Source organism: Psammomys obesus, unplaced genomic scaffold (genome assembly GCF_907164565.1).
Source record: "Psammomys obesus unplaced genomic scaffold, mPsaObe1.curated_primary_1811, whole genome shotgun sequence".
Classification (NCBI taxonomy): domain Eukaryota; kingdom Metazoa; phylum Chordata; class Mammalia; order Rodentia; family Muridae; genus Psammomys; species Psammomys obesus.
Window position 1 is genome coordinate 123,022 of NW_026590715.1, and position 27,529 is coordinate 150,550.

General features: G+C 42.5%; 1 protein-coding gene across 4 annotated transcripts in view; it reads right to left on the reverse strand.

The window, feature by feature from the left end:
* The window catches only part of Nsdhl (NAD(P) dependent steroid dehydrogenase-like), a 28,640-nt gene that overhangs the window by 116 nt on the left and 995 nt on the right, over positions 1 to 27,529 (reverse strand). The window contains exons 2-10 of one of the 4 annotated variants that reach the window (XM_055608764.1): positions 26,914 to 26,968; positions 26,131 to 26,250; positions 20,223 to 20,326; positions 15,315 to 15,473; positions 13,684 to 13,830; positions 6,017 to 6,145; positions 4,016 to 4,158; positions 2,138 to 2,240; positions 1 to 1,246 (exon numbers count right to left, since the gene is read on the reverse strand). The exon at positions 1 to 1,246 is cut by the window's left edge and continues 116 nt beyond it. In XM_055608764.1, the coding sequence (XP_055464739.1) occupies positions 914 to 1,246; positions 2,138 to 2,240; positions 4,016 to 4,158; positions 6,017 to 6,145; positions 13,684 to 13,830; positions 15,315 to 15,473; positions 20,223 to 20,297 (1,089 nt within the window). In that variant the 5' untranslated portion in view covers positions 20,298 to 20,326; positions 26,131 to 26,250; positions 26,914 to 26,968 and the 3' untranslated portion in view covers positions 1 to 913. Of the gene's footprint in view, positions 1,247 to 2,137; positions 2,241 to 4,015; positions 4,159 to 6,016; positions 6,146 to 13,683; positions 13,831 to 15,314; positions 15,474 to 20,222; positions 20,327 to 26,130; positions 26,251 to 26,897; positions 26,969 to 27,529 lie in introns of all 4 variants that reach the window. The other 3 variants (XM_055608767.1, XM_055608766.1, XM_055608768.1) reach the window with 3 other exon arrangements.

A 27,529-nucleotide genomic window follows, 5' to 3' on the forward strand; every position in this document is an offset into this window, starting at 1 on the left:
AGAAGAAGAAGAAGAAGAAGAAGAAGAAGAAGAAGAAGAAGAAGAAGTTGTTGTTAGAATTCTTCAGAAATACATTTCATTGAGTTCAGAGAACAGAAAATGCTGGCTGGTTGGATGGGCTGTACTCTTTGGAAGGTGGCCTGATCTGTTTTGTGAAGTGAGCTGCAAGGATGTCTGCATTCTGCATCGACTCATGGAAGAGTTTCTCTCAAACATCATGGAGGTGAAGGAGGCCACCTTCTTCGGCTTATTGCCAACTAGCCCAGCATCCCATGTTAATTAGGAGCTGTTCAGCTGATACAGCACACACTGTACCATACTAGCAAAGGCTGCATCACCACTGAGCAATAAAGACCACCACCAGATAATGTGGATAAAGGGAAATGTTTCATGGAAAAACAATGCAGGCAGACACTGCAACCACCTTTGAAAGAGACCCTGACAGCAGGCAAGGGAACAAGGAACCATTTATGGATTTATCCTTAGGGATTGGGGATTAGAGATTCCAGTCATCAATATTTCTCTTTTACTGTGAACCTATGAAATGTATGTCTGAATTCTTATTCTGTGATTACAATCTCTGGTTTTGCTTCAATTCTTAAGACCTTGAATGAAGTCTTGTGGCTTTCACTTTGGTGTTGGTCTACTCAGTGTTGTCTTAATGATGCCAGAAGAGATTAGTAGGGGGAGGAGAGAGAAAGACCAAAGCAGTAGGACAGGAGTCTGCTTGCTTTAAGAAGTCCAGTGCTTTTCTGGAAGACATGTCTCCTTTCCTCACGGGAATGTCATGGGGCGAGTCAGGTACGCTACTATCTAACCAGCGAGGGACACATAGCTCAGAAGAAACTCCCTTAAGGATATTGGCTCATCAGAACAAAGAAGGGAAAGTTATTAGTGAGGTCACTGGGGAACCTCACTTGTCCTTCCGCAGGTAGTGAAAACTTTGCACAGTCCTTTCCACGGCGTCATCCATGGTGACCAGTGGCTGGTACCCAATGAGTTTTTTGGCTTTCTCACAACTGTAGTAATGAAATGTGCCAGCCAGTGCCACGCGCATTGGTGTAAAGGTTGGCTGGATTTGGACGAGAGGACGGACCACCATCACCAGCAGAGACAGCAGGAAAGCAAGGTAGTAGGCCACCCAGTAGGGGATGTGGTACTTGGGGGGCTCATAATTGAGGCCTGTCAGAATGCGGGACAGGAACGTCCAGAAAGGGATTGGCTCATCATTGGTAATGTGAAATGCCTGGTGAAGGAACACAGAGTTAGAGAGCCCTGCACAGCTGCTGGAACAAACAGGCCAACATGGGTCCCCAAGCTCAGCTAGCTGCTGGCTCCACCTACAACTCTTTCTGTGGAAAAGCAAGGGCACACTGGCTTCCTGCCTGCCCCATCTCTTTTGCAGGGGCACTAAACGGTGTGGGGTGTGGTTGTGTTATCAGGCCTCACAAGCCTAGTGGTGGAGTGTATAACAGTCTGTCTTAGACTCGCAGAATTTGCAGTGTTTAATTAAGGCAGAGAGGGAGAGTGCTATAAAGTCTGCAAAAAGGCCTTGTCTTTAAGTGAACTTCAGCTTGCTCTTAGGCAGTTACATTTGGTTTTATCTTTACATGGAACAAATGTTCCATAGATCTTTCAACCCCCAAAGTATAAGCATCCCATTTCCAACCACCCCCAAAGTAGTAAGTGGGAAAATGGAAAAGGTCCAGGGGGAGAAAAGAGTACTGAGTACTCAGGGTGCATCACAAGGACAATAGTGATCCTGAGAAATGGGAGGCCAGGTGCCGGTAACCCAGCAGGTTTTCTCAACTCAGTTGCCTTTTGGAGGTCAAATGTTAGGAGACTCATATACATCGCTTGTTACAGGAGTGCAAGCCTGAGTAATATGAGCCACATGTGCTTGGGAAGGGAGGATGGGTCTGAAATATAAGGAGGACAAGTGTGAGGAGCAAACATCTACCCTAAGGAACATGTGACCATGCTTGGAGTGAGCATTGAGCTCTAGAGAAAAAAGCCCGAGGGTTGGGTCCATCCTGGATATTGGCTCCTGGATTTGGGCTGTCAAAGTAATAAGATGCTGCAATGATGCAGAACTTCCCAGCAGGACCTGAAGTGCTGAGAGAAGCAAGTGTCTTACCTTCCCACCTAGATCTGCATCTTCACACAGGTGCTCAGCAGACAGGATATGTCCGTGAACCACGTTCTCCACAAAGGTGAAGTCCACCAGGTTCTCCCCATTTCTGTAGGTATAAAGGAAGTATTTTAGTTGTGCTGAGAGTTTGGCTACCAGCCCCACAAAGCCCCAGCACTGAGACTCAACAGATTAACCCACTTTTTCTTTTCCTTTCTTTTTTTTTTTCTTCAAGACAGGGTTTCTCTATACAGCCCTAGCTGTCCTGGACTTATTGTGTAGACCAGGCTGGCCTCGAACTCGCAGCAAATCTGCCTCCCTCTGCCTCCCAGAGTGCTGGGATTACAGGCATACACCACTAAGCCTGGGTCACTAACCCACTTCAACCTCAGCAGTGCCTGCCACTGCTATACCTGAGTGATTGCAACAGGTAATGAAATGTGGCCATGAAGAACCACTGGGACCTGTGGGTACAGTGAAATATTGAATGTGAGAGCATGGTGTCCTGCATGGCCAAGCAGGACCAGCAGCAGTGTGTCTTCTTTGGCTCTGATTTGGGGTATATATCTTGAAAACATGCCCAGGATACACCATGCCAATGGTCTTCAAGTTTTCTAGCACTGCCTCTGTAATCCAACAGTCGCAAGTCAGTGTATCAGTGAGATTTAGTAAGCACAGGAAGACAAGACACAGGGATAAAGAAAAAAAAATACAAAAGAAAAGGCACTGGGTGTAGTTGCACATGCCTTCAATCCTAGCACTCAGAGGGGCAGAGACAAGGCAGATCTCTGTGAGTTCCAGGCCAGCTTGCTCTACAGAGAAAATTCCAGGGCAGCCAAGGCTATACAGAGAAACCCTGTCTCAAAAAAAAATGTTCAGCAGCCAGCCACACCTGTTGTCATCCTTTCCTTTTTTTAGTGCACTAACTTCCTTCTATATTCAAGGAGTCAGTGGTCATTGCTTCCCTCCAGATCCTCAAGTTCTTTAATTTCTAAACAGGATCGCACATCTTTTCCCAGTGTACCTGAAAGAGTATACAGCACTGAATAATATCCTTCCAAAACTTATGCCACTCGGGAAATTGTGGAGGTGACCTCATGCTGAAAGGGAGACTTTGCACATGAAGTCAGTCATGGACAGACATCTTATAAAGACATCTTAGTTCAATGCTGATGTCTTTATATCAAAGGAAAAGTTTCCCACATATAGCATAGATGGTCTTATGTAGAAGCAGGAGTGATGCAGTGGTATGCAAGGAGCTGAAAAGAGAAGCGCACAGAGGCCTGGGACATATTCTCCTCACAGCAGCCAGAAGGAACCAGTCCTGTCAAGAGCTGAATTTCAGACTCCTATTTCCATAACTGAAAATCAATTTGTGTTGTATTAAAAACTGTGGGAATTTGATACAGCAGTTCCAGGAGGACATGGAAGACAATAGAGAAGGACGCATGTATGTTCTGCATGTTTGTGTTCACTCAATATTCTTGTTAGAACCTAATCCCCCATGTGCTGGTGTTCAGATGTGGAAACTTTACAGGGTAATTAGAACATGCAAGCACTGACCCCATGAATGGGATCAATGTCCTTATTAAAGAGGCTTTGAGGGAGCCTGTTTGTCCCTCGGGCCACATAAAGATAAACAGCAGGTAAAAGACTAGACTCTTAGCAAACACCAGTTTTGCTGATGGCTGATCTTGGTCTTCGCAGTCTCCAAGAGCTGTGAGTTTCCCTTGTTTGTGAAGTTACCGGACTATACTATTGTGTTATTTTTAAGCCTGAACAGACACAGACAGTTATACAGTGCAGCTTGGCCCTGTCTAATTATTTTCTGTGTGTGTGCTCACACGGTCAGAAGGAGACAGAGAGCAATGGGAGCTGCCTTACCCAATCATGAACTTCATTTTGCCCTTTCTCGCGGCATCAATTAGGATGGGGACCAACTGAGGGTCCCTTGGGCCAAAAATGCCATGAGGACGGATGGCTATGGTTAAAAACTTCTTCTTGGGGTCGTTGGCATCCAGTACTGCCTGAAAGAGAGCAGGAGAGAAAGAGGCCACTGTAAGACTTTTCCTGAGCTGAAATTGTACCTCATTGTGTGTGCAGTATTCCCATTAGGAGACAGACTGATGACTGTGCAAACCACTGGACAGCTGTCTGCCTTGGAACGTCTCACACTGCAACTCTTGATCCCATCTGTCAATGACAAACCACCAATACAGGAGGAAACTGGCCAACATCTGCTAGGATGAAATCTGAAAGCTAAGGTTGGGTTCAATGGCTATGTGAAGTGCAGCCAGGAGGTACATCCTGGCTTCAATTTATGGAAACAGTCTGAAGAGTTCCAGTTAATGACGTAGCCTTGAGCCTCCAGGAAGGCTGCTACCACCAAGAGTTCCTGAATTGGGTGCCATGTACAGGTTTCAAGAATACTCATGCACCAAATATAACAAATAGTTCAGTCGACAACATGCACATAGTTGGGGAGGTGGCTCAGTAAGCAACTCTCTTACTTTGCAAGCACAAGTACATGAGTTTGATCCCCAGAAGCCATGTCATAATGTGTTGAGATGCTTATAATCTCATGGCTGTGGAGACTGACACATGAGGATACCTGAAGCTTGATGGACAACCAGTTCAGTCTAATTGGCAACTTCTAGGTCAATGAAGGACCCTGTCTCAAAGGAGGTGGACAACATTTTAGAAGATGACACCTGCCTCAATACAAGCATACACATGTCCAGACACGTCCGTTACTGTGTAGACTTACACATATACACAAAGACACGTAGCTGTCTGAGTTTGTTGAGGTATACTCTATGTTCCCACAATAACAAGTCAGTCGATGCATTTCTTGAATCTATCTCTATCCTTATGATGCATGACTATATGAAAAAAACAGATTTTACCTCATAAGTAATTTCCCAAATGATTTGTTATAATGTTAGTAAAACAGGGAGGCAAAATTAGTCTATAGATTATAGTCCTAGTCACTTTAAACTAGCTATAAACTGAGTGTATGGCAATCACAGCTTCCTGAACCCATGACACTTAAAATGCTGCTACGTGTCTGTGGTGCTGAAGGGAATGACCATGCCTTCAATTGGCCTCTATCATGGCTAGCTCTATTACTAAAGAGAACGGAGTTTGAGGATGTTTTTAGACTAATCCCAAAGATAACTCGTTATTATTAAGAGGATTTTAAATGGTGTTCATCCACAAAACAAGGTAAGTTACTGTTGGAGTCACGTCCAGTTTTCCTGACTTCTAGATCAGTACCCAAAACTTCATGCCAGTGACATATTGACAGCCTGAGCTCAGGCAACAGTGCACACGACCTCTTGAGGCTAGCTGAGAACAGGCTCTGCTGTGATTTACATGTGACTGTGTTCTGTGCTGAGCTGGAAGTGAGAATAGGCAGAGCAGTAAGACCCATGCCAATGCCAGCTCACCATAGAGCTTCAGTTTCTGAGTACCAGTTTACAGATCAAAGCACAGTGTGTGATGTGCTGCAAAGGCCTAAGAAATTTAAGTCCACAGCTGCCCAAATGACTTTGGGTGCCTGGTGGTACCCCAGTCTACAGTATGGGATTATTCTCAGTGTCCCCGTTAAATAATCACATGGAAACTATGGCATCCCTGATGAAGACTCTGGATCCCTCTGTGAATCAGTGCATTTTCCCATAATAGGGAGATGGTAAGATCATTTTGGAGTGTAAAGGAAGTAGTCTCCAGAAAATACTGAGAACACTATCTGGCCACAGTAAGTTACATCTCATGCTGGGTACTCAGGCCTCAAAATACTAACTTTCCCATGTTCACATATATTTTCTTATAAATGGAGACACTTGAAGTAACTGCTCGTTTAACTGCCTTTAAAGCACATACTCTCTCCTGCAAGATCTTGGTCTCTGTGTAGTAGTCAATGGGCTTCACAGCATAAGGGAGGTCTTCAGTTCCATTTTTTATGTCAACACCCTCAAAGACGACACTGGCACTGCTGGTTAAAATGAGTTTCTGGTAGAAAAATTGAAAGGAAAACACAGGTCAGGAATTATTGCTGTTTCCAACAAAGGATGTATGAAATCTTTGTGAAGTACAGTATACTATCACTGAGCGGGCATTACAGACAGAACATATTTCATCCTTATGAAAGAACACTTGCTGGGTGGTGCTGGTGCATGCCTTTAATCTCGGCACTCAGGAGGCAGAGGCAGGTGGATCTCTTGAGTTTGAGGCAAGCAAGGTCTACAGAGAGTACATTACAGCCAGTGCTACACAGAGAAACCCTGTCTTGAAAAACCAAACCAGGGGGATCCAAGATGTTGGTGTCTAGAACACAAGGTGTCTGATGAGCAGGGCAGCAGAGACTGCACAGCCACCAATAGACCAAACTCTGGGCCCTAAAACACCAGTGATTATGTTTCCCAGGTGACAGGAAACCCCAAGGAGTGGGAAGCAGCCAGGTCCAAACTCAGGTAACCCAGCTAAACCCTGGAAGAGCCTGGAAGAGTTCCTGGGTCCAAGATTTCCAGGGTTGTGGCAGGCACTCTGTTGCCAGCCCAGAGCTACACGCCTGCATGCTCTGATCACCATCCCAGACTGAACTGTGGGCCTTGCAACACCAGAGACTGGGTTTACCAGTGGAGAGAACACCCCATGGTGAAGGAAGCAATCACCACATTCCGATCTTAGGTCACCCAGACAACCCCCGGGGACAAGGTCCCAGGCTCTGGCAGGCGCCCAGTTGCCAGCCCAGAGACACACTCCTGTGCTCGTGATTCACTGTCACAGAAAAACTGTGGGTCCCCAAGCACCAGAAACGGCATTTCCCTGTCGGGAGGAACCCCATAGTGAAGGAAACATCAGGTGCGACCTCAAGCGCACCTAGCTAATACCAGGAAAATTTTCTGGGTTCCCACAGGCTCCGGGCTCTAGCCTCCAGCCACACACCTGTGTGCTGCACTCATCTGTTACTGATTACCACTTGGGTACTGTGGCACAGAGCTCCAACCTCTCCAACCTCAGACCTACAGAAGCCTGAGGTCCATAGGATCAGCCCCCAGATACAGCTCCATGGTGAAGCCTGTCTCCCTAGCTAGACAGAGCAAACCTCGTGGCTCCTTGATTTTCAAGAGGCTTGCGCCCAGCAAACACATTGTAAGAGCAGCAGCAGCATCACACTAAATTCAGAGCAAGAAACCCATTGGCAGGGCCCCTGTCTCCAGGACTACTTCTGGTGGGAGGAGAGCCCTCCCTGACTACTACCTCAGTTACCACACAGGACCACACAACTGAGGAGAGCTGTGGCAATTCCTGAGAATCACCAGCCATTAGATGATCATACAGAAAAAGCTGAAGGGGCCTCCTTCAGGAACAACCATCTTCTTGGCAAGGGGATCCCCCCCACCCCAGGATTCCAGCAAGCACAAGAAACTAACAGCCAACACCTGAGACTGCCACATGGATAGAGGCCCACACAAAAGCACAACCAGCAAAAGCCAAAGCAATTTGGCTTCTCCAGAATCCAGTTATCCAGGGGAAAGTAGCCATAGATACGCTAACATAAGTGAAATTCAAGAAGATGACCTTAAATCTATGCTTATGAAGACGAGAGTGGAGGAAACAAATAAAATGGGTAAAGAAATAGAGGAAGATAAAGTCAAAGAGATTATGGCCATTTATAAATAAATACAGGAAGATGCAGCCAAAGGGTTTGTGGCCTTTAAAGAATAAATAATTAAATCAGGGAAAGAAATAAAAGAAATAGAGGAAAGTTCAAACAAACAGGTGAAGGAATTGAAGGAAAAGCAGGAAAACACAAAGAACAGGTGAAGGAAATCAACAAACGAGTTCAAGATCTGAAGATAAAAATGGAAAAATTAAAGAAAACACAGAGAGAAGAAGTCATTGAGAGGGAGAATGTAGGGACGAAAACAGGAACTACAGAGGTAAGCATAACCAATAGGCTACAAGAGATGGAAGAACGAATCTCAGGTGTTGAAGATAAAGTGGAAGAAATCGATGTATCCGTCAAAGAAAATGTTAAAATCTAAAAAATTCCTCATACAAACCATCCATGAAATCCAAGACAACATGAAAAGACAAAATCTATGAGTAAAAGGAATAGAGGAAAAAGAAGAATCCCTTCTCCAAGGGCCAGAAAATATTTTCAACAAAATCATAGAAGAATAAAGTGAATAAACTGAAATTAATAAAAAAAGAAAATGAAAGAAAAAAGAAAAAGAATCACTGAAGAAAAATTTCCCAATTTAAAGGAGAGGCCAATAAGCATACAAGAGGCCTACAGAACACCTAATAGATTATACCAGAAAAGAATATCCTCCTGTCACATAATAATCAAAACAATAAGTACACAGAACAAACAAAAAGTTCTAAAAGCTGCAAGGGAAAAAGGCCAAGTAACATATAATGGCAAACACATCAGACCCACACCTGACTTCTCAACAGAGACTATGAAAGCCCGAAGGACCTGGACAGATATCATGCAGATCCTAAGAGAACACAGACGTCAGATCAGACCACTATACCCAGCAAAACTCTCAAGCATCATAGATGGAGAAAACAAGATATTTAATGAGAAAAACATATTTATACAATACCTAACCACACATCCAGCCTTACAGAAGATACTAGAAGGAAAACTACAACCCAAGAGAGCTAACTACATCCAGGAAAACACAGCAAATAAATAATCTCACTACAGCAAAACTTAAAGTAGCCAAGCACACAAACACACTACCACAACCAACATCAAAAGAAAAGGATCTAACAACCACTGGTCATTCATCTCTCTTAACATCAATGGACTCAGCTCTCCAATAAAAAGACGCAGACTAACAGAATGGATGTGTAAACAAGACCCAATAATCTATTGCATACCAGAAACACACCTAAGTCACAAAGATAGACATTACCTGAGAGTAAAGAGCTGGAAGATGGTTTTCCCAGCAAATGGACCCAAAAAGCAAGCAGGAGTAGCCATTATAATATCTAATAAAATAGAGTTTCAACAAAATTAATCAAAAGAGATGGGGAAGATCACTTCATACTATTAAGGGAAAATTCCACCAAAAGGATATCACAGTTCTGAAGATCTATGCCCCAAATACAGAGCAACCACCTTCGTAAAAGAATTCATTAATAAAACTTAAACCACACATAAATGTCAACACATTAATGGTAGGAGACTTCAACACCCCACTCTCGACACAGGATAGTCAACAAAACAGAAACTAAACAAAAAACAATGACACTAACAGATGTCATGAATCAAACGGACCTAACAGATATCTAGAGAACTTTTCATCCATCACAAAAAAAAAAAAAAATTACCTTCTTCTCAGCACCTCATGGAACCTTCTTCAAAATAGACCATATACTTGGTGACAAAGCAAGCCTCAACATATACAAGAAGATTGAAATAATCCCTTGTGTCCTATCTGACCACCATGGATTAGAACTGGACCTCAACAACAACAGAAAGAGCAAAAAGCCTACACACACATGAAAACACAACAACTCTCTACTCAGTAACAGCTGGGTCAGGAAAAAAATAAAGGAAGAAATGGAAGACTTCCTAGAATTCAGTGAAAATGAAGGCACAGCATACTTATGGGACACAATGAAAGCAGTGCTAAGTGGAAAGTTTATAGCATTAAATTATTCATAAATAAATTAGAATCATCTCATATAAGCAACTGAAAGGCTTACCTGCAAGTCCTACAGAAAAAGAAAGCAGACACACCCAAGAGGAGTAGATGCCTGGAAATAATCAAACTCAGGGCTGAAATCAATACATTAGAAACAAAGAGAACAATTCAAAGAATGAAGAAAGAGCTCCTTTGAGAAAATCAAGGAAAGACAAGAGACAAACACTTAGCCAAACTAACTAAAAGGCAGAGAGACACTATACAAATCACCAGACTCAGAAATGAAATGGAGAACATAAAAACATAACACTGAGGAAATCCAAACAATCATTAGGTCTTACTTCAAAAGCCTATACTCCACAAAATTTGAAAATCTAAATGGACAATTTTCTTGATTAATTCCATTTACCAAAGCTGAATCAAGATCAATTAAATAAATTCAAAAGTCCTTTATCCCCTAAGGAAAGAGAAGCAGTTATCAAAAGTCTCCCATCTAAAAAAAAAAAAAAGTCAGGGCCAGATGGTTTCAGTGCAGAATTCTACCACCCTTCAAAGAAGAGCCAACACCAATACTCTTCAAACTATTCCACAAAATAGAAACAGAGGAAATATTACCAAACTCATTTTATGAGGCCACAATCACCTTGATTACATCACAGAAAGACCCAATAAAAAAAGAGAACTTCAGACCTATCTCTCCTATTAACATTGATGCAAAAAATAAAATACTTGCAAACCTAATCTAAGAACACTTCAAAGATACCATCCATTCTGACCAAGTAGGCTTCATTCCAGACATGCAGGGATGGTTCAATATACATAAATCCATTAATGTAAACCACCATATAAACAGGCTGAAAGAAAAAAAAAAACAAAAACAGAAACACATGATCATCTCCTTAGATGTTGAAAAAGCATATGATAAAATCCAACACTTATTCAGGTTTAAGTCCTGGAGAAATCAGGGATACAAGGCACTTACCTAAACATAGTAAAGGCAATATACAGCAAGCCTATAGATAACATCAAAAAAAAAAAAAAAAGAGAAACTTAAATCAATCCCACTAAAATCAGGAACAAGGCAAGGCTGCCCACTCTCTCCATATCTCTTCAACATAGTATGTGAAGTCCTTGCTAGAGCAATAAGACAATTAAAGGAGATCAAGGGATTCAAATTGGAAATTAAGAAGTCAAAGTATCAGTTTTTGCAGAAGATATGATAGTATACATGCGAGACCCCAAAAATTCTATCAGGGAACTCCTACAGCTGATAAACACCTTGAGCAAAGTGGTAGGATACAAAATTACTCAAAAAAAATCAGTAACCCTCCTATATATAAAAGGTAAATAATGGGCCGAGAAAGAAATGAGGGAAACAACACCCTTCACAACAGCCACAAAAAACATAAAGTATTTAGGTGTAACTCTAACCAAGCAAGTCAAAGATTTGTATTAAAAAATATTTCAAGTCTCTGAAGAAAGATACAGAAGAAAGAGCTGCAAAGATGGCTCAGAGGTTAAGAGACTTTGCTGCTCTTCCAGAGGTCGTTAGTTCAATTTCCAGCAACCGCATGGTTGAGATGAGATCTGGTGCCTTCTACTATAGTGCAGGTTTACATGCAGGCAGAAAACCGCATACATAATAAATAAATAAATCTTAAAAAATTTAGAAGAAGATATCAGAAGATGGAAAAATATCTCATGCACATGGCTCCGTAAGATGAGCTTAATAAAAAGGGCAATCTTACCAAAAGCAATCTAAAGATTCAATGCAATTCCCATCAAATCACCAATACAATTCTTTACAGACCTTGAAAGAAAAATTCTCAACTTCATATGGAATAACAAGAAACCCAGAATTGCTACAATAATCCTCTACAATAAAAGATCTTCTGGAGGTTATCTCCACCCCTGATCTCAAGCTGTACTATAGAGCAGCAGTAATAAACATGGCATGGTACTGGCATAGAAACAGACTGGTGGATCAATGGAACCTAACAGAAGACCCAGAAATAAACCCACACACCTATGGACACCTGATTTTTGACGGAGATGCAAAAAACCATACTAATGGATAAAAGAAAAGAAAACAAAATAAAGACCCTGTTGCATATAATCATACATACCTGGTCAGTTAGCCTAAAATATGGGAAGTAACACATTAAAACTTTGAGATAAAATGCCATTAAATACTTTTTGGTTTTGGTGTTGGAGAAAATGTTCCTTAAATCACTTTCTTTGCCCTTACATAGCAAGCTATCTACCCCCTCAGAGAATGAACAAGCCTAAAACTTAATATTAGTGGAAAAAAGTTTCAGAAAGACATGTTCCGTGTGATACCACTGTTATAAAGTCCTCTGACATGCAAGCAAGCAAATACCTTATACTGGAGGTGCATGGAATTGATAGCCAGTGGCTACCTAAGAAGAGGAAACAAAGTGGGTGACAACTTCAGCAGGGTAAACTGTCTTGTCAAGTGTAAAGCATAGCCGAGAACGACAGTTCAGACTGTCAACTTGATGGGGTTTGGAACCATCTAGGAGATACACCTGTGAGTACATTTCCAGAGAGGTTTAGTTCATGGAAGGAAAGGCACCCTGAATGTGTTCATGGGCTGGGGTCCTGAACAGCAAGAACGGAGGAAGCCAGCTGAACACTGGCATCCATCTCTCTACTTTCTGCTTACAGAGTACTACGATTAGCCAGTGGGAATTTTGACAATGGGAATCCAGAAGAGCTCTTCTCCCACCTATTCCTGCAAAGCCAGCTGATTACTGGGAACTAGACAGATGTACCCAGGAAAATTATTAGGAGAAGAGCCCCTGCTCTCTGTGCCCCCCTTTCTCACTTTCAGAGTATTTGTAGCATGCAGCTCTGTGGGCAGGTGAGCTGTTGCACCTAGAGGCTGGGGTTCCATCAAGGTCTTTCTAGGACTCAGATTTCTAACACTGTTGAACCTGATACAAAACCAAAATTTGTACACCCTCTGGCCGAAGTCATAACAGGTTCCTATCAGATATAAAATGCAAGCAAGGTTAGTAAACAATGGGATGATGTTTTTAAACTTCAGCAGAAACTTATCTTACGGTCCAGGAATTCCACCTTTGGGTAGAAACCCAAAAAATCAAAAGCAAGGACTGAGGCAGGCATTTGCATCCCCCAATCACAGAAGCATAATTCATAACAGCCCAAAGGCGAAAGCAACACAAACGTCTATTGACGGATGAATGAATAAATAAATTACGGTCCATCCATAAAATGGGAACATTAGCTTTGACAAATGAAGAAAATCCTGACCTGCTCCAAGGTGGACAAACTGTACAGACATTGTTAGAAGTAAAATGAACACACCACAAAAGGATAAAAACTGTTGGAATGCACTCATATGACCTCCTGAAAGCAATCAGAGAGACAGACTGGGGAATGTTGGCTGCTAGGAGCTAGGGAGTGGCAGAATAATGTAGAAGTGCCACTTACTATGTCGACAGAGATGGACAGTGGCAATGGTTGGACAAAAAGGTGAACTTAGTTACTATCAACAAACCAATACACGAAAGGGTTACAGTGGTGGAAAATGTTAAGTATGTGTTGTTCTTGGCAGAGAAAATAAGCAATGTCTAAATTTCATAGTTTTTTACAGCAGAGACCAATAGGCTTTAGCATAGCTGAACATTCAGAGGGTTTGTCTGTACCAGTATAACCCCAACTGGCCCTCTGTGATATCAACTGGTGCCCAGCGCTTACCCGTTTTTATCTTCTCAACATGTAAGAGGCAAACCTGGACAGACCTAGGAAGACAGTAACAGGAGCTACTCCCTCTCCCTTCCCCCTAAAAAAGCCAGCACACTCTCCTGGGATTTGTCACTGCTGCATTCCCCTTACCTGAACCCCAGCCTCTTTGCAGGTTTCAATGACATTCTTGGTGCCAATCACATTCACTCTATAAAAGAGTTCCTTGTTGTTACTGGATGGTGGGGGTGACGCACAGTGGAAAACTGTGCTCACACCTTTCAGAGCCGGGTACAGGTCCTGGAAAAGCACACAAAGACAAATTCCAGCTTAGGGCAGGTCAACAGCCTTCTCACATTCTCTGTCATCTGTGGCCTGTTGGACTTTTGTCTTTTTATAAGTATATAAGCAACACAAAAACATACTCTTTGTAAAAGATTCAAACTGTACAAAACCATGTGGGATAAAACCAAGTTTTGTTTTGTTTTGTTTTGTTTCCATTGACCCCTTCCTATTACCTTGTCTTGAATAAAAAGGTAGCATGAAAAGCCAGACAATGCAGTGACTGGAAGGAGATTAATAAAGTGTGTCAGTTTCACTTACTTCTAGAATGAACCTCCCAAGACAAACAGGTGGCTGCAGATCTGAGACATTAAACATATTAAATAAACTAGGAAGAATTTGTTTTATCACACAGGCAAATAGGGAGGCTCTCCAAGCATATTGGGGAATAAAAAGATTCAAGAACCAACATACAGAGACTCCCATGGGCCAAAGAAGACTCCTATGGGCAGGTTGGTCATCAATAACAATAAGAGTTGTTAAAGTAGAGAACAGAGAGGGATAAAGTGGTTAACTCTTGAGAAAAAAGATCTGAGGGACTAACCATGATGGCTGCCATAAACAGACCCAACAGCTCTGCTGAGCAACTTGCAATACCTACAAAGATTCAAAATATGAATACCCCACAGAACATGGATGGAACGTGGAAGCATTATGCTAAAGAAAGAAGTTGGCCACCTATGAAATTTGCAGAGCTGACAGATGGAATAACTGAAAGTGGACGAGGAGTGCTTAGGAGCTGGGGTGAGAGCGGGAAGTAAACAGGTACAGGATTTCCTTTTGAGGCGAAGAAGATGTTCTGGAAGTAGACAGTGGGAATGACTGCACAGTTTTGAAGAGAGCTGCTGAAATTTATTTCAGTGTACATTTCAAAACCATGAATCTGGGGGTAGGAGAGGTGGCTCAGCAGTTTTAAGAGCATGCACTGCTCTTCCAGAGGACCTGAGTTGAGGGCCAGCACCTACATCAGATGGCTCACAACTGCCTGTAACTCTGGTTCTGATTAGGGGTGGAAGACAACACCTCTTGCCTCTGCAGACATCTGAATTCCCATGCACATACCAACATAGACATACATACATAACCAAAAATGATAAAATACATTTGAAAAATATGAATTTTATGGCATGCAAACTATATCTCAGTTAAAAGTAATGAATATCATATGACCTAGCATCTACATAGTCTAGGGCAGCAGCTGGCATGTTGCAACCTGTAATATGTGGATGAAATGTTTTCATGAAGTTTGCTTGGTATACAGCCTTGTCCTCTCTCTGGACTATGGCCCCATGGCTGCTTTCATGTTCCTAGGACACACTAAAGCCCCATGTGACACAGGTAACAGTTTTCCTTCTGAATATTGACAACATGGTATGTAAAATTATTTCGTATAACTTTTCAATCTTTCAAAATCATTTTTTCAAACTATAATTACTCCTTACCTGTTGACTGCAGAGATCGCCTATAAAGAACTGCACCTTTGGGTTATCAAATCCTTGGCGGATATCGAATACATTGACGGCGTAGCCTCGCTCCAGCAACTGCTCCACCATGTGCTGCCCAAGAAACCCAGAGCCTCCAATCACTGTGCACTTCTTAGCCTGGACAAAGAAAGGAATGGCAAGAGGACCAGAAGTGTGAGGACTAATGTGATAAAGGTCAGGCTTAACTGTCATGAGCCACTACAATGTCACACACATCTCCTGTCTGTTTGAAACTGCCTGAGCTCAGGCAGTTGCTTGAAATAATTGTGTTTGATCTCCAGTGTCACCTCTTCTCCTGGGTTCAATAAGGAGGGAAGAGAAAACAAATGAAACTAGGCTAGACTGGTAGATTTGATGATATCATCCACACTTTGTATTTAGTGGAAGGGAATTAAAGTGCCCATGACCACACCAGGACAATCTAAACAAGCAAAAAAGCTGAAGGCAATGCCTTCTTGCTCCTGATAGGCAATCCATGGCCAGAAAAAAAAATCTAGCCATTTTAGAGTCTGCAAGGAAAGCATCTGTTCCCAGAGTCACAGGACAATGATTTTTTTTTTTTCTGTGCCACCATTCCCACAAGGAAGGTGGATCTTGAGGCTCTGAGTTGACCACTTAATCCCTCTGTGTCCTAGTCCATGAACTAAGGGCCACACTGATGGGATCTCCAGGCAGAATCAGGAAGCCATTCATTCAACACTCAGACCCAGGGATTTGCTGTGCCTTCTCTGAACCTGAAGGAGCTGATGAATCAGCAGCAGGACGTGGTATTTAGATTCCAGCCTTCTCAGCACACCCAATTTCTTGGCTAAACTCCAACTATGGAAAGTGGGGTGACAGAAGGATAGCATGGCACCTGCAGGTGGCACCTGGTGTTAGGACTCCAGGATGTCAATGAAAATGTCAACTGACATCTGCTCATAATCTGGCTATAGTTACCTTTTCCCATCACAGTGAGAAAATATTTGTCAGACTCAACTTAAGGAAAGAAGGATCTAGCTTGGCTCACGGTTTCAGGGATCTAACCCACCATGGTGGGGTGGCATGATGGTAGGAGAGGCAGGTGGCTACACTGCGTTCTTGGTCAGAAGACAGGAACACACTCACTCACTGGCACCAGCTGTCTTTTCCCTTTCATCTTTTTATTCAGTCTGGGATTCTATCCCATGGGATGCTGCCACCCACATCTAGGGCAGGCCTTCCCTCATCACTTCAATATATCTGGAGACTTTCCCAGACATGTCTACCAGGTGGCTACAAATCTAGTTCTGTTTTCAATGAAGATTAACTCACCACACTAGTGCTGACCATAAGGAGGGCCTGGGGTCTTTCTAAAACTGTGTGTATGGATATTTGCCTGCATGTGTCCCTGTGCATTTTATGCATGCAGTGGCTGCAAAGGCCAGAAGAGTGAGTCAAATACCCTAGAACTGTTGTTATAGATGGTTGTGAGCCGCTGTGTCCATACTGGGAACTGAATCTAGATCTGGAAGATATCAGTTGCTCTGAACTAGCCCAGCCTCCCCTCTTGTACCTTAAACACTGGCAATAATTAAGCTGCTACGTGACACACTCAGGGCTTGTCAGAATCAGGTACCACCTGCAGATTTACCTCTGTCTTAATGTGGGAGTCCATTCTGAAATGGCTCTACATAACCTGTACACACGATCAGCCTCACCACTGCCCATCAACCACCTCTCTGGAAACCTCTTCCTTCCATCCCTTTCTACCTCATCTACACAGGCACATTGCGTGCACTTAGAAGCACTCTGGTTTTCCTCGGCTTAGTAAAAATCTGGCCATTCCTCAGAGCTTTCGCCCGATCCTCTCTAGCATCTATAGCTTCAGGAATTCTACATGGATCATATTCTAATTATCTTTAAAGAAAATAACTTAGGGGTTGCTGAAATGACTTAGAGGTTAAGAGTGCTTGCTGTACAAATATATAACATGAGTTCAAATCCCCAGCATCAGCGTGAAAAGGCACTCATGGCTACACATGCTCACAACCCAGATTTAAGGAGCAGAGACACAGGTGGATTCTGAGAGCTTGCTGACCAGCCATCTTGGGCAAAACTACACTCTTCTAGTTTACAGCGTATGGTGGATTTAAGAAGAATGTCTTTGGTAATCTTGAGCATCTGAATACCTTATTCCCAGTAGTGATGCTGTTTGGAGAGGTTTAGGAGATATGGCATTGATAAAAGTGTGTAACTAGGGATGGGCGTTGAAGTTTCAAAGTCTCCTGTCATTCCTAGTGCTCTCTCTCGGCTGTACACTTATGGTTCAAGATGTAAACTCCCAGTTTGCTGCCCCAGTCACCATGTGTGCCTACTGCCAAGCGCCCCTGCAGTGAGGTTGATGTACCCTATCCTTCTGGAATCATAAGGACAAATCAACCCTTTCTTCTATGAGTTGCCTAGCCACGGTATTTTATCACAGCAATAGAAAATTCATATGGCGAGACCGTGTCTTAAAGAAATAAAGCAGAGACCAACAAAGATGCACAACGGCATCCCCTTTCCTCTTTGTGTAAACATGGGTGTGAATATCTGTACACTCACATGCATGAACCACACAAGTACAGGCATGTGTATATACAGAGATATATGTACACATATATAACTATATATATTTATATCTATATATACACACACACACACACACACACACAAAGACCTCAAAAAATAAGTAAAACACCTTATACTTTTGCTATTGTATTCCCCAGTGAAATTTCATTTCCTGACTTTATAATTATTTGTCTGTGCACTTATTTATTTACTTACATAATTATAAAAAAAAGGTCTCTCTATATGCCCCTGGCTGTCCTGGAATTCCTTATGTAGACCAGGCTGGCCTTGAACCTAGAGATCTCTCTGCCTCTGCCTCCCAAGTCCTGGGATTAAAGGCATGTTTTACCAAGCCTGGCTCTCGTTTCCTGATTTTAAATGTGACTGATCATTAATCTACCCTTGGATAGAATGATTCTCTCCTTATACTGACATATTGTAGTGATACTGCTTGCGACAACTGAACCAACAGCTAGTTGATAGAGTTTTTTAGTGTCAGGAATCAAACTAGTTCAGAGCTGTCAAACATGTGAAGGCTAATGTCTGTAATCATATGTCTAAGACTATGTGGCTAGAGGAAACCATGTGACATAATCACTAACTTTTTGTGGTCAGAGCAGACAAAAACAGAATAAGTATTGATAAAAACGAAGTCCTAGATAGGAAGCAAGTGTGACTTCAGAATGGATTAAATGGATGAAATGAGCATCTCAGAGACTATAGTGTTGAGAGGAGGAAAGGAATGGGCTTGGAGTAGGGTGCATAGTTCAGCAATTGAGCATATCTGTTAGGCCATATGTTTGACTCCCAGCACCTGAAAATTACTGAATTCAACTGTAATACAATCTCGAGGGCACGGCTAGAGCCTCTGCATTTTCTCCAATCTTTCTGGCTTTACTTTTTCTTCAGTAGGATGACTTCTTTATTTTTTTTTTTTCAGAGCAGTCATATGTAGAGTATGTATATAAGACAAAAAGTACTCTTTCTTAGTAGCTTAAATTTAGACATTTATTTCTTAGAACATCACCTAGTGGAAAACAGAGCTGATTCCAAAGCATTAAAGAAGGTTGAAATCTGATGATACTAGCAATTTGTTATTATGATTTTTAGGTTGCCATTAATAATGAAATCTTGGTTTACACAAAAAGAGATATAGAAGTGGTACAGAGCTTCAACCAAAGGTGGCCAAATGAAGCCTTATGTGAACTCTGTACCAAAACTAGAAATGATGAGAATGTCTACTTTACTAATATTTGATAGACCCACTTTGGAAAATGGCACGTTCATCAAGAGTGAACCACTTCACAGTAAACTTGAAGACCTCTGTGAAGAACTTCCAGAAGGCTGGACAATGAATGATGGGACAATAATTCCTTCAAGTCTCTTCTGAGCATCATATTAGACCTTAGGGGCTACTTGCCACCATCTGGGAAAACTTCCAGCAGTCTACTCGGAAGTCTAAGCTAACACACTGCAGGCCACTGAGGACAACCCAACATGCCTAGCTGACAGACAACTTTTACTACCATCACATGCATTGGTCCATTCAGGAACAAGCATGCCAGAGGTGCCTGCATGGCTGCAGCTACATGAACAAGCCCAGGTAAGACCAGTGTAAAATCTCCCAACTGTAACCAGAGTCATAAGCAAATATGCTATTGTTTTAAAAAATGTATTATATTATTTGTATGTAAAGGTGTTTTGTCTGCATGTATGTCTCTGCACCATCTGCATGCACTGCCCTTGGGAGGCAGAAGAGGGGGATCCCGTGGGACTGGAGCTGCAGATGGTGGTGAGTCAACATGTGGGTGCTGGGGACTGCATCCAGGTCTTCTGCAAGAACAGCTGGTGCTCTTAGTCACTAAGCCAGCTCCAGCTCCAATTATTGCTCTTTTAAAACCCTTACTTTCTGTTGTTGTTACACAGAAATAAGTAATTGGCATATCTTAAGCCAAGGTATACAACACACTCTATCATAACCCACCATCTCTGATTGAACAAATGGATTAAGAAGACTTTAACATGCACAGGTAAGGTCTTGATATGAAGGTTTTTACCTAGTCTAATTGAACTGTGTTCTGTCATGTTTGGTTGAAATCCCTGAGAGGCCCACTCTCACAGAGGGAGAGTGGATCTGGGATAGAGGGGAGGTGGGTGGGGTTTTGGAGGAGTGGAGGAAGGGGAAACTGTGGTTGGGATGTAAAATATGAGAAAAGAATAAATACATTTTAAAAACACACAGGTAAATATCAATGGCTTAGCTCTCTCCCCTACTTCTTTAATGTTAGTACTTACATTGGAAATGTTCACTGTCAAACATGTTCCTGTGACCTGGTGTTTCTTTGACTTATCAACAACAGCTTGTTCCATTATGGGATTGGTGCAGTCAACTCTTCTTCCTAAAGCCATAATTACAGAAAGACATTAAGAGTGTGTGAAGCAAAGGATCTTTAGCCATTGTGAGTGTTCATAAATAGCTAAGCCATAGGCATTACACCTACTGGTCAAACTGCCCTGTGCATATTCCTGTGCTAGAGGCTGTATTTCAGGCCCTTTAACTAAAAGTGCTCTTGGTTAAGAGGCAGGACAGGAATACAGGTAATTAACCTTTGTTACTGGTCATACCGAAAACTTTGGGATAGTGGTTGGACAATGAAGACAGGAGTAACCAAGTACAATGATGCTACTAAACAGGAAAAATATGCAGCTCAGGTGAAGGCCCCATCATGTATTCTCCTCTCCCTTTGCTCACCAAACCAAGTTGCAAATACAAAGAATGTATTTAGTGATGCAGCAATGGAAAATGGAAAAATGTACCAGAAATAAAAGCCTACCCATGAAAGAAGATGCAGAGAATGTCACTGGGGAAAGAAGAGTCAGGCAGCCAGCACTGACTGAATCTTGTGACAGCTTCGATCCAATTTCCAAAACTTGACATTTTCAAACAATGGGCGCCACCATATGTCTCTATCAGCCTTGGTTTTATGAGTGTATACATTCTGTGGTTGAATCAAAGCCCCAAATGTCCTTGAAATGGATATTACAACACTCAATGTTTGATGGGTCATTTATACACATGTTTTCTGAACTCATAATGGAAGTTATCATTTATTATATAATGTTGTAAAAACTAACGGCATTCAGGACCATCTCTAGGAGACTTGTAAGCATGTCTGTGGAGGCCTTTCCAGAGAAGTTTAACTGAGGTGTAAAGACCTACACTGAATGTGGATGCCATTATTCAGTGGGCTGGGATCCTGTACTGAATAAAATGAGAAAGCAATGGAGATGTGGCCCAGTGGCTAAGAGCACTTGCTCTTGCAGAGGCACTGTGTTTGGTTCCCAGCACCCACATGGTGTCTCACAGCGGTCCTTAATTCCAGTATTTCCTCTGACCTCTGTGACCTCTCAGCACTAGTACTCACCTCTCTCTGCTTCCTGAGTGCAGATGCAGTGTGACCTGGCCCTTCCACTCCTGCTGCCATGCCTGCATCATCATTAAGCGTACTCTCACCCTACACTTAACTCCCCACCTTTCATAGGTTGCTTTTCTCCAGGTATTTTCTTATAGCAATAAGAAAAAAGCCTAACAACCCGTTCAGTATATCTGAGAACTTGCCTTTTTCTGGGTCTCTGTCTATACATGTAATGAATATAGACATTTAACCTGTAGCTCTGTGCCAACTCCATCCCTCTCTTTATTGCTCACTGCTCCAAACAGTTGCAGGGCCTGACATCTACTCACCTCAAACCTAGGTGGCAGTGACTGGACTCATGGCTCTACATGTAGCAGGACAGAAGCTGCTGGAGAACAAGGATCAGGGCACATTGCATCAGTCTCCCTAACAGTCTGCGCTGGCTTGGTCACTGCTGAATCATAGGCATCCAAGACAGGGCCTAGCACAGATCAGGCACTCACTTGCCTGCCAGCCTTGGGGCTGCATCAGGTGTTTATATATGCAGAGCCCTTATTGTTCTTCCTCTTGTACCCTGTGACACCTATCTAGAAGCTTCGCTTTGTTCTTAAGCTAGTGTGATATAAATCACAAATGGCTACTCCTCACTTTGCTCGCAGATTCTTTAGATCCTCTGGGGAGCATAAGCAAACGAGAAGGCAGATGGCATCAATGTAGGCAAAGGGATTCTCATGTCTAGCTTGCAACCCTGACAATGCCATTATTGACCTTACTAGCAGGGGTCTGTGTTGTATATCTGGGGCCATGATGGTCTTCCCCCTGACTGCCTGTGGGATCCTATCATAGTTGCTATCATTGGGATTGCTTCCTACAGGTTAGGAACCCTGATGTTTTAAGACATGCTGTGTGTGGTCAGCTGTTACACAGACCTAGGTGATGAATGCAAGCTTACTAATCAAACCCATACCTGGAGGATACTCTGCTCACCTACACTGCCAAAGCACACAAGCCTCCACTCTTGAAAGCTGTAAACTAATGAACATAGAGCCTCTGCCTGGCCACAAATCTAAGTTCTACCTCTGACTGGGAAGCTCTCTTGGGAGTCATTAAAAAGTACTACAACAATAGACCCATATTTATCACCCGGTACAAAGACCTCAACATAAAACCAGACACACAAAATTGGTTAGAAGAAAAAGTGGGAAAGAGCCTAGAACTCAATGGCACAGGAGACACCTTCCTGAACAGAAAACCAACAACACAGGCTCTAAGATCAAAAATCACTTAATGAAACCTCATGAAACTGAAAAGCTTCTGTAAAGCAAAGGACACTGTCATCAGAACAAAACTACAGACAACATAGAGATTGGAAAAGGATCTTTACCAACCCTCTTTCTGACAGAAGGCTAATATCCAGAATATAAAAAGAACTCAAGAAGTTAAAACACAATAAAACCATTAATCCAATTTAAAAACAGGGTACAGGTCTAAACAAAGGATTTTCTGTAGAGGAATACAGAAAGGCAGAGAAACACTTAAAGAAATGTTCAAAGTCCTTAGTTATCAGGCAAATGCAAATCAAAACTACCCTGAGATTTCACCTTACATCCATCACAATGGCTAAGATCAAAAACTCAAGTGATGACACTTGCTGGAGAGGATGTAGAGAAATGGGAACCCTCCCATATTGCTGATGGGAATGTAAAGTTGTACAACCACTTTGGAAATCAGTCTGGGGCTTTCTCAGACAATTAGGAACAGAGCTTCCTCAAGATCCAGCTATACCACTCCTAGGCATACACTCAAAATATGTTCAAGTACAAAACAAGGACATTTGTTCAAACATGTTTGCAGTAGTTTCATTCGTACTAGCCAGAAGATGGAAACAACCCAGATGTCCCTTAGTTGAGGAATGGATACAGAAATTGTGGTAAATTTACACAACGGAAAACTACTTATCAACTCAAAACAAGGAAATCATGAAATTTGCAGGTAAATGGTAGGACTTGAAAGGATTATCCTGAGTGAGGTATCCCAGAAACAGAAAGACACATATGGTATATACTCATTTATGAGTGGACATTATACATATAATATAGGGTAAACTTTCAAAAATCTGTACACCTAAAGAAGCTAAGCAAGGAGGACCCTGGGTAAGATGATCAATCCTCACTCAGAAAGACAGACAAACGGGATGGACACTGGAAGAAGGAGAAAGCAGGAAAAATGACAGGAACCTACCACTGAGGGCCTCTGAAAGAGTCTACCAAGTAGGGTATCAAAGCAGATGCTGAGACTACTAACCAAAATTTGGGCAGGGAATCTTAGGAAAGAAGAGAGAGATAATAAGATCTGGAGAGGACAGGAGCGCCACAAGGAGAGCAACAAAACAAAAATATCTGGGCAAAGGGGTCTTTTCTGAGACTGCTCCTCCAACCAAGGACCATTCGTGGATATAACCTAAAACCCCTGCTCAGAATTAGCCCATGGCAGCTCAGTATCCAAGTGAGGACCCTAGTAAGGGGAACAGGCCCTGTCTCTGACATCAGTGGCTAGCTCTTTGACTGCCTCCCTGAGGGGGGAGCAGCCTTGCCATGCCACAAAATAGGACAATGCAGCCAGTTCTGATAAGACCTGATAATCTAGAGTCAGTTGGAAGGGGAGGAGGACCTCCCCTATCAGGCGACTTGGAGAGGGGCATGGGAAGAGATGAGGGAGGGAAGGTGGGTTTGGGAGGGAATGATGGAGGGGGTACAGCTGGGATACAAAGTGAATAAACTGTAATTAATATAAAAATAAAAATTTAATTAAAAAAGTACTGCATCTGCTTCTTTGTAAGATCATGTTGAGAATTAAAGAAAATCAAATGGAAAACAAAGACAAAGGTCTTAGCACAATGCTTAATGCTCATTAAACACCCTGTTAAAAGCATCTACTGTCATTATAAATATTATTTCCCCAGCAGCAGCAGTCTACCTACCTCACCTCCCAATGGTCCTCTTCTGAACTACTAAACCACTTCATACCTCTCCAGCTTACCTGAGGCCATGCTGTGACACTCAGTACAGGCTGCTTAACATGCACAAGGCCCTGGCTTTGATTGCCAGCACAGAAAGAAGGAATCAATGAGTTACACAGCTAGAGACTCTCAGGCAAACATTGTAACAATAAACTTTCGCTTCCCACTTTATTCAATGTAGAGCACAATTCATCCCAAATTGCTCCACTCAGTTCTTTTTTGTTTTCTTTTTCACTGTTTGATTACATCTGTCTGTAGTTTTCCCTCCCTCATTTCCTCCAAGTCCCTTTCCTGTCCCCCTTCTCCCTTCTTCCCCACCCCATACCATCTATTCCACCTCAATTTCTCTTCAGAAAAGGGCAGGCCTCCCATGGATATCAATCAGCCATAGCATATCAAGTTGCAGTAAGACTAGGCTCATCTTCTCCTATTGAGGCTAGAGTAGGCAGCACAGCAGGAGGAAGGGTCCTAAATGCAGGCAACCGAGTCAGAGGCTGCCCTTGCCCTTTCTGTTAGAAGTCCTACATCAAGACTCAGCTATAGAACTGTAACATATTTCAACCAGTTCTTAATTAAAATACAGAAAATACAATCGTTCTACTACTCAAATTTTGGTACCAGACGTAGGAAGAAATATGGGCCCAAACTGGGATAGCTGGGTGGGGGTGCATCTACGGATGACAAAATTCTACTCTTGTCCTCCAGTGATGGGGAGAATAAGTGACCTTTTCACTGAAAATCTGTGAGAGTTCCAGGGAGGGAAAGCTTCCTATAGCTTTAAACCATGCTGTATGTGGTCAGGGTGCAACACCTTTGCAGATGAACTCTGTGCAGTCTAGAAACACAGAGCCCAGCTGCCAACCCCTCCCCCACTACCAATCAAAGCAAGAAGCATATACCCTCTCCCACTTGCCAGTAGAGGACATGGGAAGTGACAGCAACATGCCCCACCCTAGCACTGCTCAGAGGATGATCACATAGGTCTTAGAACACCAACCTCTTGTCAACACTAAACCTACACAGTCTCAAATTATATATATACCATCTATCTGTTGTCTGATACCTTGGGGTATCAGAACTATTCCAAAAATGAGTCAAATCCCACTGGTATTTCCTTTCCCCTGTCTGCTGTCTGAAATGCACTGGGTGTTCTATATTCAGGTTCAATGCATATCAGGAAAGGCTCTAAATGAAGAGGCATTTCTCCAGAGAAGACACACTTAACAGTTTGCAAGCATGAAATTGACTCAACATTAAAAATCATTAGAGAAATGTCAATCAAAATCACAAAAGACCATCCCACACCCATTAGGAAGGCTACTATCAGAAGTCAGAAACAGAAAATAAATGTTACTGAGGTCATGCAGAAAAAGGAATACTTATGTGAGGCTAATGGCAACACGAAATGGTTTATCCACTGTGGAAATTTGGAGGTTCTCTACAGAGTTAAACAGAATTACCTTGTGATCCAGTGATTGTAAATCACATGCAGGGACTTGGACTTGACTTTCCTATGTCCATTTCCACAGCAGCATTGTTCACTATAGTCAAAAGGTGAAAATACCCTAAATTTCCACTGATGAATGAGCTGATAAAATGTGGTCTACTTAGACCATACCACAGGATAGTATGTAGACATGAAGAGGAACAAGATTCTGATATATGCAACAACCTGAATGTACTCTGAGGATGTAGTGGTAACTGAAATGAACCAGGCACAAAAGAATAACACTTTCTGATGCCATTACCACAAGGTACTCAAACTCACAGAAACGGAGAATATAGATGGTTTCTGGTAGTAGTTGGCAGCGGTGAGATCAGGAAGAGTTGCTAAAGCAGTTTCATTTCTCAGTAGGAAAATATCAGGGCGGAGTTGGTGTTGGTTATCCTACAGTAGGAAAAGAGTGCAAAAATGGTCACAGTGTTGAATTTTCTTGTACATATATTTGATCACACACAGAGAAACACAGAATTGCTTTGAACTACTGAAAAGTAAAACAGCAAAGACCTACGGGTTTGTGGGCTGATGGTTGCAATGCCAAAAGCCTTGCGTCTGTTTCATTTAGAATGGTGGGACTTTGAACCTATTAAAAGTCATGATGTACCCCCACATCACACACTGGGAAAAATACAAGAAGCTAGGGACTATTTGAGACCACTGATTGCTGAAGACAAAAGGAAAGGATAGTGTGTTTCAAAACCCACAAAGATGAAAGTGCCCCTCATCTTCTGACTGGGACTGTGAGCTCTTTGGAAATGAACACAGGTGTGAAGCTAGACTATGGCCACCTTAATCCCCTAACCTCCACCTGAGGGTAGACTGTGCTGATCTGTGTAAGAAATATAAACTCCAAAGACAAAATACACTCCCAAGACAAGTCGATCACTGGAGTTAAGAATCCTGATTAGGGAACCTGTGCCTTGGAGATAGCTATGTCTCATTACCACTCACCTCAGGCTTAGCACCCTGTACAAGACCAGATATGATGATCCTGTGGAAAGAGAATGGCTCCCACAAAGCTGGCACCTACTTACCCAATGGATACATTACCTTCAGTAAATATTGCAAAGCAGGGGTCCTGTAAGAAACAGGGTAAGGCCTCTTCCTGCAGAATTCAAAGACATGGCACAGGGTGAGTGCTTAGGAGGGATTTGTTTTATGAGGTCAGTTCAGACCTCCAGAGAAGCATCAGCCTGTGTGGAAAACAGAAGGCTTCAAAGAATTACAGAGCTGGGTTTGGATCCTAGGGAGGCCAAGCCCGCAGAACTAATGTAGGCTACATGGTCATAAGAGATAATCTGAAAACTTGAGTTGCAGGGCCCCAGGAAGACTGAGTCAAAGGGAGGACATGGGAGTCTTAGAAGACAGAGCACATTCAAGGGCGGGAGGAACGTGTTCTAGAGACTGCGATAAGTTGTATCTACACAAGAACAAAGCAAATGTATGCTCCAAGAGAGCAAAGAATTTGGCCAGGGTCACAGAATTGGCATCCAAGCCAGGAAGAAATTTGTCTCTCTGCTCTTCCTCTGCTGGAGGAGGGAGCTACAGACTGTTCACCCCTCAGCATCCTGGAAAAATAAAAAAGAGAGAGAGAAAACAGAACCCTACAGTCCCCTTTCAAGGCAGCCTCCTAGTGTACCCCATTCTGCATAGGTTTCACTACCTT